Source organism: Carassius auratus, chromosome 7 (assembly GCF_003368295.1).
Source record: "Carassius auratus strain Wakin chromosome 7, ASM336829v1, whole genome shotgun sequence".
Lineage (NCBI taxonomy): Eukaryota > Metazoa > Chordata > Actinopteri > Cypriniformes > Cyprinidae > Carassius > Carassius auratus.
This window is the reverse complement of record NC_039249.1, coordinates 26,748,325-26,769,052: the sequence shown is the minus strand read 5'-3', so window position 1 is coordinate 26,769,052 and position 20,728 is coordinate 26,748,325. Positions and strand designations below refer to the sequence as shown.

At 37.1% G+C, this 20,728-nt stretch overlaps 2 protein-coding genes across 4 annotated transcripts; one reads left to right on the top strand and one right to left on the bottom strand.

The window, feature by feature from the left end:
* Positions 1-380: 380 nt before the first annotated feature.
* On the bottom strand, positions 381-7,747 carry LOC113106365 (junctophilin-3-like). Its single transcript, XM_026268221.1, has 5 exons — positions 6,482-7,747; positions 3,924-4,686; positions 3,612-3,736; positions 2,032-3,344; positions 381-816 (listed from the first exon to the last, which is right to left on the bottom strand). The coding sequence occupies exons 1-5, from the start codon at positions 6,861-6,863 to the stop codon at positions 736-738; spliced, it is 2,664 nt and encodes an 887-aa protein (XP_026124006.1). The 5' UTR covers positions 6,864-7,747; the 3' UTR covers positions 381-735.
* An 8,033-nt stretch (positions 7,748-15,780) lies between these two features.
* Positions 15,781-19,891, top strand: sirt3 (sirtuin 3). Of its 3 annotated transcripts, none has more exons than XM_026268218.1 (8): positions 15,781-15,972; positions 16,304-16,400; positions 16,498-16,671; positions 16,742-16,974; positions 17,646-17,746; positions 17,940-18,101; positions 18,921-19,133; positions 19,482-19,891. In XM_026268218.1, exons 1-8 carry the CDS (start codon positions 15,885-15,887, stop codon positions 19,503-19,505), a joined length of 1,092 nt encoding a protein of 363 aa, XP_026124003.1. In that variant the 5' UTR covers positions 15,781-15,884; the 3' UTR covers positions 19,506-19,891. The 3 variants fall into 3 exon arrangements, with proteins under 3 accessions (XP_026124003.1, XP_026124005.1, XP_026124004.1); XM_026268219.1 differs by having other exon boundaries at positions 15,860-15,996; XM_026268220.1 differs by lacking the exon at positions 16,304-16,400 and having other exon boundaries at positions 15,837-15,972; positions 16,440-16,671.
* Positions 19,892-20,728: the final 837 nt, after the last annotated feature.

Sequence of the window (20,728 nt, the reverse complement as noted above, 5' to 3'; positions counted from 1 at the left end):
TCTGTGAGGGGGGATTCGTAAGTGTGGAGAGAAATCTTAAGGTTTATCTGATTCAAATGGCATGAGTTTAATGGGAATGCACTATATGATGAAGCCCTTTAAGATAGCTGTTACCGCAGACGTATAGGTGTGTCAGATCTGGGTATGTAGATGAGAGGGTTGATTTCTATGGATAATGTAATGAGCGTCTGCAGCGATCATGTAGGGCTGTACCCTGGCATACAGTCGGGGGTGGGGGGGTATGTGTAGTCTTGGTTATATATAAGTGTGAATCGCATCTTACATCAACTATATCATACTACATAAAACCACAAGACTGTCTTTGCACAATCTTCAGTCTTGTTACTCAATAATGGCCTTGTGTGCATTTGAAAAGAAAACAAATAAGTGTGAAATAATATTTTGTAACTGTTAAATATGTGGTAAAACGTATCAGACAAGCTGTATATTAAAAAACCTAAACGTGTGTAATACTTCATTTCTACAGAATATTGTAAATGGACCTTTATTATGAATGGAAGAAAAAAGTAAGCAAAGTTAATTAATGGATTATAATGGAATTATATAATAAATCTGACCATAAAAGAAGTTTACAGTTTACATGGGCTTGCCACACTTACACGGACATTTACTACTGTGATTTTGGGTTCCTTATATTAAGACGTGGTGCTAAGTGTGCATATCTTACTCTTGATGATGTTTAATGCTGTTATTGACATTCTATAGGCCATATGATTAAATAAAGAAATGAATGAACAAAATGGCTACACCAATGTTGAGTAATATCACCATGACCACCAGGACAGAGCTGGAGCCCTGCAGAAAGAGAGTAAAATATCTTATTAAAAACAATGCATTGCAGATTTAAACATATTTAAACCATTAAAAAAATATTATATCAATAAGATCAGTTTAAAGATCCTTATTAAATACTATTTGCTCCTTCCTTATATTTGCAAGTGCAATATACATAATGTAGTACTTTACACAGCAAACAGAGCCCAAAGGTGACCCTAAGAGTATCCACTTTTTTCTGTTGCCTGGGTTCCAGAAGTATTTTTCTATTCATTTTCTCATTAGGGATTGAAAAATCTTCTCTACAGAGGTCTAAGCCTTGAAAGAAACAAACCAGCTCTGAGATCTGGTTCACCACAATAGTAAATTAAGGAAAAAGGTTTTTAATCATTTCATTAAGAACTACATGAACTACACATTCTATGAAGCAATACAATTGATGGAATCTAATCAGAAACAGTGCAGATACCGTATAAATTCCAAAATACTATATTATTGTTAAAAACTACATTAGTAGCTCAATAGTCTGACTGAATAATTGAGTCATTTGTAATGCTTAATGGGAATGAGTAGTCACTTCTGAGTGTATTTGGAGCACTTATATTTCCATTGTAATTGTAGCGTCTCTGATTGGTGGAGCTATCTTCTGAATTATGGATAGTGTAGCTCTACACCCAGAACTGAGCTACTGTATTAAACACAATTTTAATCACATTGCCTTGTGGCTTCTAAGCATATATCATCATTTAAGCACCTCCGAGCTCATGGTAGGTTTGTCTCGAAAGGTATAAACTCTGTCGTTAGGAATCAGTTTCTCTATATGGAAAGTGATTTTACTACCAGAATCAAAATATGTGACCCTGGACCGCAAAACCAGTTTTAGGTCACACAGGTGTAGCAATAGCCAACAATACATTGTATGGGTCAAAATTATCTATTTTTTATTTCCAAAAATCGTTGGGATATTAAGGAAATATCATGTTCCATGAAGATATTTTGTAAATTTCCTACCGTGAATATATATATCAAATCTTACATTTTGATTAGTAATACGCAAGAACTTTATTTGAACAACTTTAAAGGTGATTTTTTTCAATATTTTGATTTTTTAATGGAATTTTATGGACTATGAATAATTTTGTTATCCAGGGTCACATATGATGCTCGATTAAACGATAGCATTAGGTCGAAGATTATCACCTTTCATACCCAAAGGCCTTCACGCTATTTACTTACTGAGTTTGTCTTCATCAGGTTCAGATGCTCTCCTTCTTGTTCCAGTGATTCTGGAGTAGATGTTAAAGGGGGTGAAAGAGTAATGTCCCTGTGCAAAGGCCATTCCTCCACATCAACCCCAACATTCAAGCTGTCAAGCATCTGCACAGAGTCCATGGACCCCTCCCTGGCTGAAAGACCCCATTCTTTGCCTTCATGGTTTCGCTGACGTAGTCTCTGCAAATTGTGCCCTTGGAGACCCGAGCATTTCATGCCAGAGCCAAAGTTCTGATGGGAAACGGAGTCTAGGGGCTGGAACCTCATTTCAACCCGATAATCATTTTCCCCTTCTTTCTCCTGCAGATGTGAATGAGAAGAGATCCACTGGGAATTGTTTTCAACAGTCCATTCCAGATTGGAGTTGTTGGCTCCACAGTCTGATAGCTGGTATGCATTCAAGCTAGACTCAACAATCGAATGATTGGTAAAAGACTTTCTTGGCTTGTGGTTGAAGTGGACATGCTCATGTTGTTTGTGATAGGAGGAAACATGCTCTTGGGGTTTATAGTGGTAAGAAACGTGTGGTTTTTCATTTGCAGAAATAAACTCCTTTGGTTTGTGATTGGAGGAAGCATGCTCATTGGTCTTGTGATTGGACAAATTATGACCAGCTGACTTGTGATTGGAATATATGTGCACCTGTGGTTTGAACTTGGAAGAGTCGCGATCAACAGATTTGTGATTGGATGGTTTATGCTCCCGTTCTCTTTCCCTGGAAATTGTATGTTCCCTGGATTTTTGATTTAAGGAAACATGCTTCAAGGGCTTTTGATTGGAGGACATTTCATCCCACACCTTCTCAGGGGCCATATGCTCAATGGGCTTGTGATTAGAGGAGCCGTTCTCCCATGGGTGATGAGTTAAGGAATTCTCATGTCCATTTACATGACCGATCTCCTCTTCCAGCAAGGATGGAGTTGTAGAGCGACTGCTCTCCCCTTTGCTTCCTCTTCTGTGAGGACACATCTCAGCAGTCCAACTGTTGGCCCCACTTCTCATGCTGTCCATGCCTCTACCTTCTATTAGAACCTGAATCTCGGCCCCTCCTTGTTCATCCACAGCGCTCTGCCGAATAAAACAAGCATTCCTACTGCGATGAGTGGGTGGGCTGCAGGGAGGTGAGGAGGGGCTGCTTAGAACTGGGCTCAGGTCAGGTGTCTGGGGTGGGGGTGTTGTGTCTGGTGTGCAGAGCTCAGGGCTGTCTGTACCAGTCGAGACAACCTCCAGGTCTGTCTCTTTCCTGTCCTGATGCTTTGGTCTCTGGCACTCCAGTCCTAGTAAAAGTAAATATAAAGACATGGTCACATTAAGTGATGAATTATAAAATACCCTCATAATCAAAAAAGATAGAATTAGACTTGGTCATTGCTGATGTTGGCAAAACATTACATGGAATAAGTTTAGTACACAACAGTTCCATTCTTATATGCATTACAGATACTGAATAATGATTTATGGGGAAGTATGTAACGTAATTTCATCTGAATAGGTTTGTCAGTTTATGTTTTGTTTATTGAGTTTTTTTTTTTTTTTTTACTGACCATTCCCATAGCGATGGATAGAGGGGGAAAGTTCTTTGACTATAGCCCTGGCCAGACGGCACTCCTCCTGGGCTCTCTGTGCGACTCCTTCTGCAGCCTCTGCCTTTCCTCTAGCATGGCTCATTCTGAAGAAAGTAAGAAAGTTTTGTTTTCCTTTGATATTGATCATAATTTTTACTCCAAATTTGACCTATAATTAAGCTTGTATTTGGTTTTATTTAGTTGTCTTGCTCAAATGGTCATATCTGTAACACTTTATAGATCCTCCCTAATTGTGATTGCACTCTTATGTGTGACATTATTACACCTTACCTGGACAATGCAATCTCAGCCTTCTGCTTGGCAATGTCTGCAGCTTTCTCGGCAGCTTCCACAGCACGATCCACTTTTTCACGGATTTTGCTGGTACGTAGTGGTATTAGGTTTTTCCGCTTTCCACTCACCAGAACATTCTGCTTGTATTTTCCCTCTTCCTTGGTTCCATCTGGAAAAGTGGTGCAGCCATAGCCATGCCGCTTGTTTCCAAACCACTCACCTTCATAGTGAAGTCCATCGGAGCGATGACTTACACCCCACCCTGATCGCATGTCATTCCTCCATTCACCAGCATATGTTTCGGTGACAGTGGCATCCACGTTGCTCCCTGCTTCCGCTTCACCTAAGCTGACATTGGAGTTGATGTCTGAGGCAGCTGAGCTGACTGTGCTCATACCTCCCTCGCTGCAGAAGGAACTCTGCTTGCTTAACTGGCTGGCCAGAGAGCTCTTGGACTCAGACCTCCGCAGCTTCAAACCACTCAGTATGGACTGTCGGAAGCGACCTTTCCTCTTCCTGTGCTTGTCTGCTTCACTGTGAGCACAAAGTACAAAGCCACTGCGCCCCACTGGGCTGCCAGATACCCCACTGACACCAGAGCCATCTTCTGGAGTGGGGGCCCCTTCACTGTGATCAGATCGTAGGGAGTTTATGGAGGTGCACATAGGAGAGAAGATGATGGCTGCCATGCCATAAGGCACACTCTGTCGCACTCCATAGCCATGACGCATACCGCTCAACCACTGGCCTTGGTATGTGCCTGTGAGAGGAACAGGAATAGAGCAAAGTTCATATCATTATTCAGATGACTTGTACAATAGGGGTAAAATGCCTTTATGATTTCATTTCTTTCCAAAACACTAAATGACAATATTTTTTTCATAGACACCAATTTGCATCTCAGAATCTTCCAGATTTATGAGGTCATTGTGCACGATGACAAAAATGCTAATTTGAGGTCATTTAAAAATTTGAAGTGATTTTTAAACGTTGAAATTTTATGTATCTTATTATGACTTATTACATTTACTGTATACGAGACAAACAACAGATCTATAAATCTATAGTTTCTTCAATAACTGTTAAAAAGTGCTGCTGTAAAAAGACCCACCATAGTCAAATGGGGCACAAAAGGAATGGATAATGGAAAGTAATTTTTTGTCTGTATTTGTTTATTATTATAGCTATATAAGTTATACACGGTGCATTTACTAAAATCAGAAAAAAAATAACAAGAATATTTTATTATTAAATGTCAGTGTTAAATGTCACATAACACTGGTTGTGTATTTGTAGCTTTTCCGTATTATTATTATTATTATTATTAATTTTTAAGCTTTTACTCTGCTTAACACAATAGTTAAGAATTCTAAAGTCGCCGCTTTTTAAACACTAGGGGGGGGGGACCTAGTAAATAAATGCATGTCCATGAGTATTCACATTTCTACTTCAAGTGACTTGTGTTATTTGTTTAGACATTACATGATTTTCTAAAGTAATTTGGAACGTTCGAGAAAAGGCGAGATCATGTTTCGAATAAATGCGAGGCTTTATGTTGTTACAGTGACAGTTTGAAATGTAACAGATGCTGCTTAGCGATAGTAACTGTCCAGGGTGCTGAAACAATAGACACGCGTTATTTCGCTATTGTTGGGGATTTCGGCAAAATATTAAAGTCCTGTTTAATCAACGAGCGAAAAGAAGAACTACTGAATACATGTCCATCGCATTCTGCTTTGGATTTAATTCTAACCCGATCTAAAAGGGGACGTCTGTCGTGTGATGCAAACACAAACTTTAATTTCTGTTTCCCAAATAATCCGTTCTAGTGTACAAAGACATGAATTATAACCAAATCACAATATTTTCCGCATTAATCTCCGAAACACGTCAGGAAGCGGATTACACAAGAATGTGAAACAGCCAATCAGCGAGCACAGCCAAGAGCCTATAGTGACATAATGACCTGCTGTCGGTCGGTTTCCATGGTAATTTACTGTACAGAGGCGTATGTGCTTCAGATTCGCATGGTGAATTAGTTCATATGGCGAAATGTTATGCTTTAAAGCACATGCTAATTATTTTCTGTATAGTCTAAAATGTTTCATAACTTTTCTAAAGCAAAGCAGTCTCACTATTTTACTACAATGTTATATAAATGGAAGCAGAGCTGTCTTTTAAAACACTTTCTATTTTCCATTTCTGTTATTTAATAGATTAATTCCTGGCTGTTTCTCCTCCAGCTATGCAAGTGCTGTCTCTTGTCAATTTACATATAATATAAGTTGCTACTAACAAAGATGAGTAGTTTTCCACTGGTTTTGCTTCAGGCATCTGCCAAATTAATCTTTTCTGTTTCTATCAAATGACAGATGAATGTGTGCCAAAATACTGTAGGCTTGATTGGGAGCACAGGCTTTGACATTAACAGAACAACTTTTCAAAGATACGGGAAGCATTTTAAAAGTTGACAGTGTATTCATTTAACATGCTTAATGATTTAACATTAGTTCTTTGCTGCTACCAGAACACAGCGAATACTTTTAGAATCTGACCTCCATCCGAATAGGTCTCTGAGCCGTATCCATCCTGTAAGCCATTGCTCCAAGTGCCTTCATAACGGGAACCGCTGCTAGTGCTTTCCAACTTCCCATACCTGCCTTTGAACCCTTGTGTCCATTCCCCCTTGTACTCCCACCTCCCTTTGCTCTCCACGCCAATGCCATGCCTCTTGCCCTGTGCCCAGGTTCCTTTGTAACTGTTTCCGCTGGGCCAAGTGTAAACTCCAAGAATTTCGAATCCATGGCTCCAGGCCCCCGCATACTCCCCCTGGCCCTGAGGCCCTGTGCAGACCCCTCGGCCATGCGCCTTGCCCTGTTCCCACCCTCCACAGTACGACCCCCCATCATCAAAGTCAAACCTGCCTCCAGTGGACATGCATGAAACAGGTTTTGGCAAATCTTTAGAAAGTCAAGTGATGAACTGCAATTGGCAAGCAAAAAAGGAAGACAGCGATCAATTATACAGGAAGTGTTACAGCAATATTCCTCCCGTCCTTCAAGTAGATTTTGAAAGTATAGAAAAAAAGCAGTGCTTTTAAGTCCAGACGATTTAAAGGGGTGAAAAAGAATCTACCAGACTACCATCCTGGTGTTATAGCTCCTGCCTGAGTGTGCGTGGCCTTTGGTATTGGATGTTTTTATTGTGCATGCTACTTCCAACGGCCATGCAGATGGTGAGCTTCTCCCTTCCTCTCTGCACAGTCCCAACAGGCTGAGGCACACAGCCGCGTCCCGCGTTCCCTGCGTGGAGATCAGCAGGCAAACAAGGCCTAGTTTTTTTCCACAGCCAAAGAGATCCACTCAGCAGCAGCATTGATACACTCAATCAGACATTACACGGCCCCCAAACATACCGCTCCGGCTCACAAAAATGCAGAAATGTGGGAGAGCATCCATAGCCTCAAAGCATGGATGGTGTTTAGGCCTCCCTCTAGATCATGTTTTCCAAATCAAATGACAGTATTTCCTCACTTATGTGTTAAATGAGATCAATCTGGCACAGCATTTTTCCTAATGCTGCTCCCTCTCGCTCTCTCTTTTCCCTTCTGCGCTCCTGCTGTGTTGTAGAGGTGAAGCTTCTTTCCTGGAAGACTGGTTAAAAGCGTCAAAAATCGGTTTAGTCCTGCTCTTTGGTCCCCTCCTCCTTCATTTTTACGTGCATATTTAAAGGTGGGTATCCATGATGGTCTGAAGCCATATGATGCTGAGTGTCTCTAGAATATGCTCATTACAGGACTGTTCCACCCCAACCCATTCCCCTCCCCCACTCATGCTCTCCTTGTTGTTCTTAAAGGGATAGAGGCTAAGAAAGTCATATGCATACAGTGGCTTCCCTAATTACCCATTTCCCTCACGATACCCTCTAATTGTATCTGCATAACAGCATTATGTTATTTGTTTCTCAGGGCTTCAAGAAACATTAGATAAGAAATGCAAATATAGTATAGATTCTCATCGCATTATAATGCAATAACCAGTGAAATGCTAATTGGATAAATTATTTTTAAACATGCTCAACACACACAATCAAGTTAAAGTGAATCTAAAGCAAGAGTGCTATTTAAATTTTTATTCATATATATATAAATATATATATATATATATATATATATATATATATATATATATATATATATATATATATATATATATATATATCTTATATTTAATATTAAAGAACTGAAAGCGGGATCAACCGCTAATAACAAACATTACATTTTTTTAAGTGCATGTTATGACTTAGACCTTATTTACTGACATTTATGCATTCTGTAGGAATGCATGAGAGATATTTTATTTTATACATGACTTCTTCTCTGTTTTATTTTTGATACATCCACATTCATCAGAGAGAGAGAAAAAAATAGATGTTTTCTTGCATCAGTTTTTAAATTTATGCTCATGTTTAATGGCCCTCCTTCTTTGAAGGTTATACAATATGCATATGCCTAAACAGCACTAAAACAAATACTGAGATAAGATCAATATTCATTAAACAGCCTATAAAATTCAATTTTGGGTCCTGTCTGAATGCTGTTCTTCACTGGCAGTTTATGTTAGCATGATGAGCACAGTTTTAAAAAAATAAATACAAATAAAATCTGATTATTTGACACTGGCCTTTTACTTTATTTATTTTTGCCCCACTTGGCTTCTATGATAAGGAGAGCTTTCAGGTGGATAAGTCCTAGAAACAGCCAGTAATTGAAATCGTGATATACAGTGTTTGAAAATATTTGACATGCAGGTGGATGCAGAGTGGTTGGTAATAAAATCGTATTTTTGTCATTAGAAATTGAAAAATATCATTATGTAGCTTGGTCATTTATTTTGTTAGGTAGGCTACATTTACCATTTGGTAGTTATTTGTTAAGCCTACTTCTTAGCCTACTTCTTAAGAGGAGCAACATTAGTGCTAACAATACAATAATGAATTAGATCCAAGTACACAGTTTCGCCATTGGCAAGTAACATCTGTGCTTCCTCACCTTAGAAAAATGAAAACAGCCTCACTGCTTCATTGTATTCCAGTGGCGTCAAGTTACAGGGGCCTGATGTATAAAATAAAAATCGGCACTGAAAGGTGCACATAGGATTTCTTAATTCAGGTTTATTTAAGTGTAATAAATGAAATGAAAAGGAAATGCTATTAAAATGTTCTGTGTGTGCTAATATTATTTTCTGAAAAAAAAAAAAAAATATGATACCTCATTCTTAAAACAAGTAAAAACACTTGAAGAGTTCAGATGCAAAAGCCTCTAAGTGCCATCTGAACTTTTCCAATAAAATTAGGATTTTTATCAGGCTCCTATATTTATGTTACTGGCTCCTATATTCAGTTATTTCATTTGAATAGCCTGGAAAATGACCTGCACATTGCAATTTAAGTAAAATGACTCAACCTAAGCATAAGGAGCTTGATAAACATCCTAATTTTAAATGAAAAGTTCAGATGGCACTTAGAGGCTTTTGCATCTGAACTCTTCACTTATTTTCACCTGGCCATTGACTTACATTGTATGGACAAATAACACAATGACATAATTTGAAGGATATGAGGGTGAATAAATGATTAAAGAATAATTTATTTTATTTTTTTTAGGTGAAATATCCCTTTAAGCAAAGAAAATCTGCAGTTGCTCCATCTGGTGTTGTAAATGGGACTTACAGGCTCCAGTTGAGAAGCAATACACCAGTGCATGTTTCTTATCTGACTATTTAGTCACACTTTTGTGTCTGCTATCAAGAGTACCTCAGCCATGCTGTACACAATGTTAATACAATATTGAAAATCTTAATTGAAACGATTTGTTCTCTGCTCTCAGTACATTTTGTGGTTTTGAGGCCACTAATGGGGGTTGGGAAAAATAATCAAATATTTATCAGTTCTCTCAATAACGATACCACAGACAGAAAATACTGATTTTGTTTTTTATAAAAGGTCGAACATAAAGGCATAGCCCATAATAAATTGTAAGGATTTTCTTTAACTTAGACAGTTATATACATTGCACTAAAACAAATGCATAAAAAAAATTTTTTTTTACAAAAATGAATTGCTCAGAAAGAATAAAAGAATCTTGTTGTGAAACAATATAACATCTTTTACTGCACTAACAATGCACTAACATGCAATTAGCTTGAAGGGTAACACTTTAGAATAAGGTTCCATTAGTTAATGTTAGTTAATGTATTAATTAACATGAACAAAAAATGAATAATAAATTTATTACTGTATTTATTCATCTTCGTTAATGTTAGTTAATGAAAATACAGTTATTCATTGTTAGTTCATGGTAATTCACAGTGCATTAACTAATGTTAACAAGCACAACTTTTGATTTAAATAATGCATTAGTAAATGTTGAAATTAACATGAACTAAGACTTATAAATGCTGTAGAAGGATTGTTATTGCTTAGTTCATGTTAATTAATACATTAACTAACATTAACTAATGGAACCTTATTCTAAAGTGTTACCGCTTGAAGTTATAATTCTCCAATCCCACATATGCTAACCACAAGAAATTTATATTTCGCATGGCACGTCAACTTTTCATTTTTAAAAAAGATTTTTTTTTTCACATGTGATTTGTCTTTGCAGATTAATGTGTTAAATGGCATACATGCTAAATGAAAATGCTATTTTACTGACATTAGGTGATCTTCTAGAGGAGCAGAAACTTTTTTAAAAAGAAAGAGGTTTTGAGTATTTTAGTCTTTTGATTCACTATACAGTAGTTTTATCAAACATTACCAAAGCAAGTTTACAGAGACAAGAGAGCTAGTTCTGGATTATTTCTATGCTATTTGCTACCAATAGTAGTTTTATGTAACCGCAGTAGCTCTGGGCATGTGACCAAAAGTGCAGTTCTTAATGGTTGGCCAGTTTTGTTCGCAGTGCAACGGAAAACAGATTACAAAAATATTGCATGTACTGCATGCTTGTGTTAATGTTGATACAAAGAGATAAATTAAGTGCATTCAAATTAAAATGTTGTCTTTGTGAACAGGCCTTATTTCTTCTCTTTTTGGACAAATTCAATCATCGGGTTCATTTGAATTTCACACAATGTGTTTGGAAGGTTGGACACTGTGTTCACTCGTGGACAGTGCTTTTCTACATGAGCTAATTTGCTATGTGATTGTCTAAAACTCCTTCTACATGAAATGCAGTGGTATGCCTTCTCTCCAGTGTGCACTCTTTCATGTTTCACCAGGTTTCTAGGCTCCACAATGTGAGCACTTCAAAGGTTTTTCTCCAGTATGGATTCTTTTGTGCCGCTCCAAGTCTCAGGCTCTCATAAAGGAATTTCCACATTCAGAGCAAACAAGAGCTGTCACACCGCTATGTATTTTCTGGTGCTGTGTAAAAAATAGTCAAGTAATAGAAAACTCTTCCCACAAACAGAGTTGCTCATTTGAATGCTTAACTTCATTTAATTTATGCATTTAGAATACACTTTTATCCAAAGCATCTTACAGTGCATTCAGAGCTATACATTTTCTTTTTGCTAGTATGTGTGTTCCCTGGGATTCACACCCACAACTTCTTGTGCTGCTAACACAATACTCTACCACTGAGCCACAGGAACAGCATTAGATCAGCAAAGGATCTTCTCAGCAATGACTTGAAAACAAATTTTGACCACACTGTTCACAGCATAATGGCCTTTCTCTAAAGTGAAACTGAAGGTGAAATTCGAGGCTTTGCATATAAGTGAAACCTTTAACACACAAATGGCATGAGAAAGGCCTCTCACCTGTGTGGATTCTTATGTGATACTTCAGGTGTCCTATTTGAGGAAAAGTGGTGGCATGTAAAATTATTTTTGGCCTCTGTGCTTTCATGTGAGAAACCCTCTGAAGTTTGTGAACCACTAAAAGAGTTTTCTCCAATTACTGAATTGGGAGCTTCCTGATTCTCCTCCTTTTTGATCTGCACTTGACATTCCTTGTTTGATTCCATCAGTTCTAAAATAAAAATACGAAAAAGAAATTCAAGGGGAACCCATTTTAAATTAAAGGACATTTAAAGGGCAAATTTTGTAAAACAAAACAATTACTGAACAATCATAAATGAACACAAACCTCTTTGTTTTGCAGCCACTTCATCATTTAGCATTACTGATGTCTTCACTCTCTACAACAAAATCAGTTTTACCACAGCGTCATGCGGAAATTGTTATTACACCACACTTGATTCCTGCTGGCTTGAACCTCAGTGGACTCTTGATGGGAATGTTTCCAACATTTATTGGTGATTTACTGAGGGAATGACTTCACTGAAGATTGTGTTGTATGATTTTCTATGTGGCACGTTGGACTATAGGACGAAACCTGTGAAAAATAAATAACCAAATCCTTTTTTATACTGCCAGCTGTTAAAACACAGCAGAATGACAATTAAATAAATCCCATGTTGGAAGCATGGGCTAAAAGACAAGGCATATGCAGGTGTACCATGCACTTACAGATAGCTGCCACATATACTTAGACACATAGACTGTGAGAACAAGCAGATCAGACGTGTCAGTGGCTAGTGGCACATCATGTTCCCTCAGTGAGAAAAACCACACTGCAAGGAGGTCAGCTTTCTTTATGAGGCCTGGCCTACAGTATATGAGAGGGAGAGATTCAACATTCTCCATGTTGAAACAAGTAGCATCTTTGCTGATTTCCTAAAAAGCATTGTGCAGAGTAACTACATACAGTATGAACTACATGCACTACAGACTTTAAAGCAGGGTGTCCAGTCCTACTCCTGAAGGGTCACCACCTCTGCAGGAAAATGACACTCCAGGGGTAGGACTGGACACTTTTAGAGTTTAAGAGGACTTTTAATGTTTTCTCTAATCTGTTCCCGGCCCAGAATTCTCAGCATTCTTAGCTAACACCTGTTGGAAAAACACCTGTAGTGTTGGTTTCACGATGTAGTTCAGCATTTTTCTACAAACCTAATTGTTGGCAATGTATATTATGCTCAAGAACATTATTATAACTTTATCATATCAGTATATTGCTTGTTATATCAAGGCATGTTAAGGTAAAACTCTCTCAACACCACCTTTGCTGCAATGCAAATTATGATGGAAATTGCAGCCACCCTCCTTATTCCTTTTATTATACTTTTCCCCCTCTCACTTGTACTTCATATAACCCAGATTGCACACCTGATGGTAGATAATGTATTCTGATGACAACTTTTCATACCTTTTATGGACCTTGACACTGTTATTTACTTGGCAATCTATGGGACAGTCTCAAGCCTCCGGGTTTTCATCCAAAATATCTTAAATTGTGTTCCGAAAATGAACTGAGCTTTTACGGGTTTGGAACGACATGGGAATAAAAGATTAATGACAAGATTTTCATTTTAGGGTGAAGTACCCCTTTAATAGATAGTTTTATTAAAGACCTTAATGCTGACGAGGATTCTAACATAGAATCCTCAGAAGGACTGGTCTGGAAAGACACACTCACTAGAAGTCCACTTGTGATTGGATCGTTGAAAATGCATTTTAAACCAGTTCGGAACAGGTCATTATGTTAAAAGTCCATACTTATGCACCATGCTATAGGTTCTCTGGTATGTGTAAATGAACATGGTGCAGCAGTCTAAAGAATTGATTGCAGTCTGAGACTGTAACAGAAAAACCACATAAAAATTAGGACTGCTCCTTAATTTAATAAGATGACTCATATGGACTACTTTTATAGTATATAGACTTTTTTCAAGCTTGACAGCCTGCTGTTGAAAACGGATATTTTACAGAAAATAAGTTGAAATAATGAACTTTCAAAAACACATGGAATAAATTAAAGACATAAAAAAGTTTTAGAAAATGCAATCAAAAGTAAATATCTCTGCTTCTCATGTGTCAATTAAATTAAATTAAATTCGAGTTTATTTGTATAGCGCTTTTTACGATACAAATCATTGCAAAGCAACTTTACAGAGAGTTAAGTTTCTACAATATTTAGTAGTAGCTTATAAGTGGTGGCTGTCAGTTTATGTGCATATGACAGGAATTTTTCATAAAAAAATAATACAAGACGTAGTCAACCAGATGATGAAGACTATTAACAGCAGTTATAATGTGACTGCATAGTAAATAGCAATATTTGTAAGTTCTGGATGTTGTTTCTGGGTTAGCATCATCTGAGGTCCTCTGAGGGGTCAGCATCATCTCTTCTCAGGTAAAGCTAAAGCTTTTGTGACCTTAGGGAGCATGATGGATTGTAACATGGTATAAGGCTAGTTAGGAATGCAGGAGCTAAACCATTTAGGGCCTTATAGGGAAGTAATGATCATTTGTAACTGATACGGAACTTAATAGGTAGCCAGTGCTGAGACTGTAAAATTGGGGTAATATGATCATATTTTCTTGACCTGGTAAGGACTCTAGCTGCTGCATTTTGGACTACCTGTAGCTTGTTTATTGACGAAGCAGGACAACCACCAAGAAGTGCATTACAGTAGTCCAGTCTAGAGGTAATAAATGCATGAACTAGCTTCTCTGCATCAGAAACAGATAAGATGTTTCGTAGCTTGGCAATGTTTCTAAGATAGAAGAATGTAGCATGGGAAATATGGTTTTCAAAAGACAAGTTGCTGTCTAATATAACACCCAGATTTCTGACTGTAGAGGAAGTAACAGTACATCCGTCTAGTTGCAAACTGTAGTCTACAAGATTCTGTGTATTGTTTTTTGGTCCAATAATTTATATCTCTGTCTTATCCGAATATAATAGGAGAAAATTATTGGTCATCCAATCTTTTACATTTTTAACACACTCTGTTAGCTTTGATGATTTAGAAGTTTCATCTGGTCTCGTTGAGATATTTAGTTGAGTATCATCATCAATGCCCTGTACTTTATATATCAATGTTTGAGCTGCTTAAAAAAGAGAAACAAATATTAGAACTGAACACACAGCAATATTACTTTCACGTTCATTTAACATCACTAACACAACACGACGTCGTAAAATGCTTCAGCACCTTTGTAAAATAAATAAATACATACATGAATAGATAAAAAAATAAACCACGTAAAAATGATTCTATTGACTTATGCACCTAAAATCACTGAAAAATACTCTCCTCGTTTATTTAATCGGACAGATCAACAGTCCGCTGAGCATCCGTAGTGACGTCATAAAAGCGACACAGAAAAGCAAAATCAAAGTCTTGCTTTTATTTAGCTTATAGACAAAATCATTAAATACATTTAAAAAAAAACTTTAAGTGTCAAAGGGGTATGTTTTGTTAAAAAATATTTAACTATTAAAATATGGAATCTACTAATGAAAGTTTAACATCTAGTATCTCGATGTAAGTTATCGGAATATATCTCCTGTATCTTAGTTCATGACCTACATTACCCATTAACTTTAGCTTTTCAAATACATTTGCATACACACTGACACATCGAAGATAATGAAAAAATTATATATATATATATATAATTTATATTTTTACTAATTATTGAATATTTATTTAGGTAAATGCTGTGTCCTTTCAACAAGAATGAACAAGCTGTCATCAGAAACACTTCATTCGCGACATCCAATCGTAAGTACTGTAGTAATTACGCATTATAAAACTTGAACCGAAAGTAGTTATAAATAAAGCGTATTTATTATTTCAATATAGTCATGTTGCATGGATACAATATATTGTAGTGCATACATAGGAAAGAATGTACAGACAAATGGCTTTTATCATCAGTCATATAATTTTTTGGAAACTCCATTATGTCTGTTACGGTAATGCCTGCGTCACCATTCTGCCTCTGGTTGTTCCTGCATGTTTATATTTACTCCTGCAAATCAAATTCGCTGAAATAATGCATGCCTTTTGACAAAGTAGGAGTCTAGCCAGAGTCCATTATGCTGTACTTAAAAACGGGTCTAAATGTGTGCAGATGCTGTTTTACAGAGAAGTCCTTATGGAGAAGAGGACTGTCTACTACTGAAAGTATTTTCTTGTTACTGAAATAACGTTAGTCGTTGTGTTTTCTTTAGCTACTTTTTGTTGCAAATGCCAGTGTAGTTACTGTTAATCGTGGTATATACACACTATCTGTGTACTAATACACTAACAATGAATGACTGTTTCTGCGCTGAAGATAATATTAGCCTTAGTGTTGTTTCCGAGTTAAAATATCCAATCATCTTTAAAACAATAATAATGTACATTTACTAGAGAATCAACGCATCCTAAATCCTTATTTTTGGCTGCTTAGTCTGTAACACTGTTCATTTTGACCCGTGGTAAAAGAGAATCTTACAATGATGTTTTTTCTCAGCTCTGATGAGGACAAACCTTGCCCATCAAAAGATATTGTCACATATCCCTCATGCACAAAAGGGTGCTGTATTTCTTTCACAATTTCTATTTTGTCCGTAAGTATTGTTTTCTTTATTCCACCCCCCTCCCCCCAGTTAAGATCCCATTGAATCCCAGAGATTTGAATGTGAATCAAACATTTTGACCTGATAGAGCTGCCTTCACAAGATGTGGTGGCGTAAGAGGGCTGTTCGGAGGAGGCCGTGGCAAAATCCGCCAGCAGACTCTGGAGGACATTGCAGAAAATATTAGAGAACGCAAGTTTAAAAGAATTGTGGTGATGGCAGGGGCAGGTATCAGCACACCCAGTGGAATCCCAGACTTCAGGTAAAGAATACTCATAAAGGTCCACCTTTGAGATGGTTGCAACTTCTCTCAAATCATATTTCTCCCACAGAACGCCTGGCAGCGGTCTTTATGACAACCTTCAGCAGTACAATCTGCCCTATGCTGAGGCCATATTTGAAATTAATTACTTTCATCACAATCCAAACCCTTTTTTTGCTCTTGCCAAAGAGCTTTATCCTGGTAATTACCAACCCAATCTGACACACTACTTCATTCGCCTGCTTCACGATAAGGGACAACTACTCAGGATGTACACGCAAAACATTGATGGACTCGAACGAAGTGAGTGAAGTTCTTTTATCTCACATTACTAACGGTAAAATACGTTTCCACTGAAAAATACTACTGCTTAATCAAGAAAAACATAATAGGGAATTTTATCTATACAGGTGCATCTCAATAAATTAGAATGTCATGGAAAAGTTCATTTATTTCAGTAATTCAACTCAAATTGGGAAACGTGTATTAAATAAATTCAATGCACACAGACTGAAGCAGTTTAAGTCTTTGGTTCTTTTAATTGTGATGATTTTGGCTCACATTTAACAAAAACACACCAATTCACTATCTTATCAAATTAGAATACTTCATTAGACCAATAAAAAAACATTTTTAGTGAACTGTTGGCCTTCTGATGAATTGGTGGGTCTTAAACTACTTCAGTCAGTGCTGAAAATCAAAATGGTCATATATGTCCAGTGGACTGAAGTCTGTCAGGTAAAACAAGACCCTATTGAACTCAAAAACATGTAGTAGTACACAAGTTGTAACATAGTACCCCTTTACTCAAAACTAGACTAAGTGGTAACTTGCACAGAGATGGTGAAACTGGTATTCGTATAATAATTAGGCTATTTTAATGAAAGCTGTTATTTATTATTATCAAAAGGTCTAACAGAGTCAACGATTGTGTAGATCATTTATAAATGTCATTGATCTTTCATTGATTTCAGTGGCTGGCATTCCCCCAAAGATGTTGGTGGAGGCACATGGAACATTTGCCACGGCCACATGCACAGTTTGCCGAAGGGATTACAAGGGAGAGGAACTCAGGGTGAGTATGTGTCGTTGAACCATGGCACTGAATATTTTACCCCTGGAACTGCACTTCAAATAAACTCGTACTCGTTTATAAACAAGCATTTCACAGCCTGATTCTGACAGAATATTCTTTCTCTGTGATTTATTTCTGGTATGGTTGTTGAAATAAAGAGTTAATCTCTTGACTTATGGCCATCTCCCATTAGAATGATATCATGGAAGGAACGATCCCCAAATGCCCTACCTGTAAAGGAATCATCAAGCCTGACATTGTGTTCTTTGGTGAGGAGCTCCCTCAGCAATTCTTCACCTACCTCACAGACTTCCCGATAGCAGACTTACTCATTGTCATGGGAACATCTCTAGAGGTGAGGAAAAGCTGCTGGATCCGTTAATGAGATTTTTGTCAAGCTTAGCTCTGGATTTGTACCCACTGAACAAATGCAGTGTGAGACCAAGACCCTTTAATACATTTAAACCCATTAGTTGCTGTATTTTATGAGTCTGTTTGCCACGTCTGGTTGGCCTGCACTTACATGGTTGAGTCTTTAGGGGCTTTCGCTCCAGTGGAAGGTTTTAGTTTCTCTAACTATTGGTGGAAGTACCTGCTTTTTGAAACATTTCCCCCCCCCAGGAAATTAACTCCATTAACAAGTGATAGATGGACCAGTGCCAGGCACTTCTCTGTCCTACATGTAGTCTGTGTATTTTTTTTTTTAATTTTATTATGTGATTTTAACTTCTGCTTTATAATGGTTAGGAATTAGTTGTTGTTTATATTTTTATTTTAACTCTGTTTTATTTATTTTAATTTTTTTGCACAATGTATTGCACAGCTACATACACTTTATTTTTTTTCCATAGCTTTCAAATTGAATATTGTTTGGAGGACAGCAACATAAAAAAAAAAAAAAAAAATTGAGGATAAAATGAATTTTTAATTCTTAATAATTTTATAATATATGTGTATATTATTATTATACAATTATTCTATTATTATTGTAAAATAATAAATAAAATAATTTGAAATGGTTTTATTACCAATTTATACCAAGTATACCTGTAAATATAATCTGCGGATCATTTGCAAAAACAGGTCTTGTGTTATGGAACTACATCCCCAGCAGATGTCGCTGTTGGGTTATCTGCTTACTGCTTTCAAAAAGGTCTGTTTTCTGCGTTGTTAGGTGGAGCCCTTCGCCAGCCTGGCTGGTGCCATGCGCGGTTCAGTGTCACGTCTTTTGATAAATCGAGATCTTGTGGGGCCTTTTGCTTGGGGGAACAAACGTCACAATGACGTGGCTGAGCTGGGTGACGTAGTTAGTGGGGTAAAAAAGCTGGTGGAGCTCCTTGGATGGAAGCAGGAATTAGAAGCCCTAATGAATGTTGGCAGAGACAAGGTAAGTTTTAATCAGTCTCTGTTCTTACATAAATCACACGAGTAGATGCATGTAGATTAGTCTGCTGTATTCTACAAGAGTTATGGAGATATACATTTTTTATGCTCCTCTTGCACCATTATCTGTCATATTTCAAATACCGTAATTGCCAGAATATTCTTCATGACTTTATCTTTAAATACTGGTCCAATGTAATAACATTGACAAAACAGCTCGAAGCTGCTTTACTATCTTTAACTGTGTTTAATGTTTCCTTTTTTGTAAGGAAATATTTGGTAGAAATGTTTATTCTCATTTCATAACCCCAAAAACTAGAGGTGTCTAAAAGTTTTCTCTCCTTTTCTATAGACTTCAGTGAACCAGGAGGAGTGAGCAACCGAATTTCATCCTGACATGGGATTGTTTGTTGTTCGGCCCTTTGGAAAGCCCAGTTATTGCCTCAGTAGTGAGCATGCACTAGAGGGACAGAGTTTCATTTGTTGAAAAGGTGTACTTGACTATATTGGGTTGAGCATGAAGATCAAGAACTTAACAGATAATGTTTTTGGTAATGTGGTAAAATAATGAATACAGTAATGTAGCTTAAATATGCAAAACAAGAATTTCATCTCTGTTTGTTTAGCTGGCTGTTATCCATCATCTTAAACAAATTTTATGACTGTGGTGATATGATTAATTTATTCTGTAACTAAGGGTGGTTCTGAGATAAAGTGAAAAAACACCCTGATGAATAATAAAAGCTTTTTCTAGAATATGAATGGAGTCCGTATCTTATGTGAGTGTGAATAATTTTTATCCTTTTTGTCAAATGTATCAATGCTTTTCCAAGAATAACTTTAAATGCAACATTATTAAAATACATTGAAAATGAAATAGAAAATGTCAAACCAAGCGTCATTATTGTAAACAAACATAGCACATACCAAACCTTTTACACACACACACAAATAAATAAACAAATAAACATATTGTTAGACATACTATTCCATGAAAATTAACAAGCAGATTTAAACATTTTGTAGATGGCAATACAGTGGAATATGTCTATAATTAATGTCATGAACTACACAGTAATTTTTAGTGATGTCCGAAATCATATTGCACATTATTGAGTGCACTCATTCAGTCCCATAATGCACTGCAGTAATTTGTGTAAACTGCTAACATGCACTCAGTGGCTAGCTGCTAGAAGATGCTCAAGCAACTAGGAGTTACACTGAAAAATTTCCATGCCTCATATAAAGATTACTTTTTTTCATGTAGTTTCTGAGTTTACATATTCATTTTTATTCACTACTTCAAGTGCACTGAAAGTGAAAGTGACGTGACATTCAGCCAAGTATGGTGACCCATACTCAAAATTCGTGCTCTGCATTTAACCCATCCAAAGTGCACACACAGTGTAATCACACACCTGGAGCAGTGGGCAGCCATTAATGCTGCGGCGCCCGGGGAGCAGTTGGGGGTTCGATGCCTTGGTCAAGTCACGGGATTGCCAGCCCGAGATTCGAACCCACAACCCCAAGGTTAGGAGTCAAACTCTCTGCACATGGGATTTTGCACACAACCAGCAAACATTTACTGAAAATATTGAT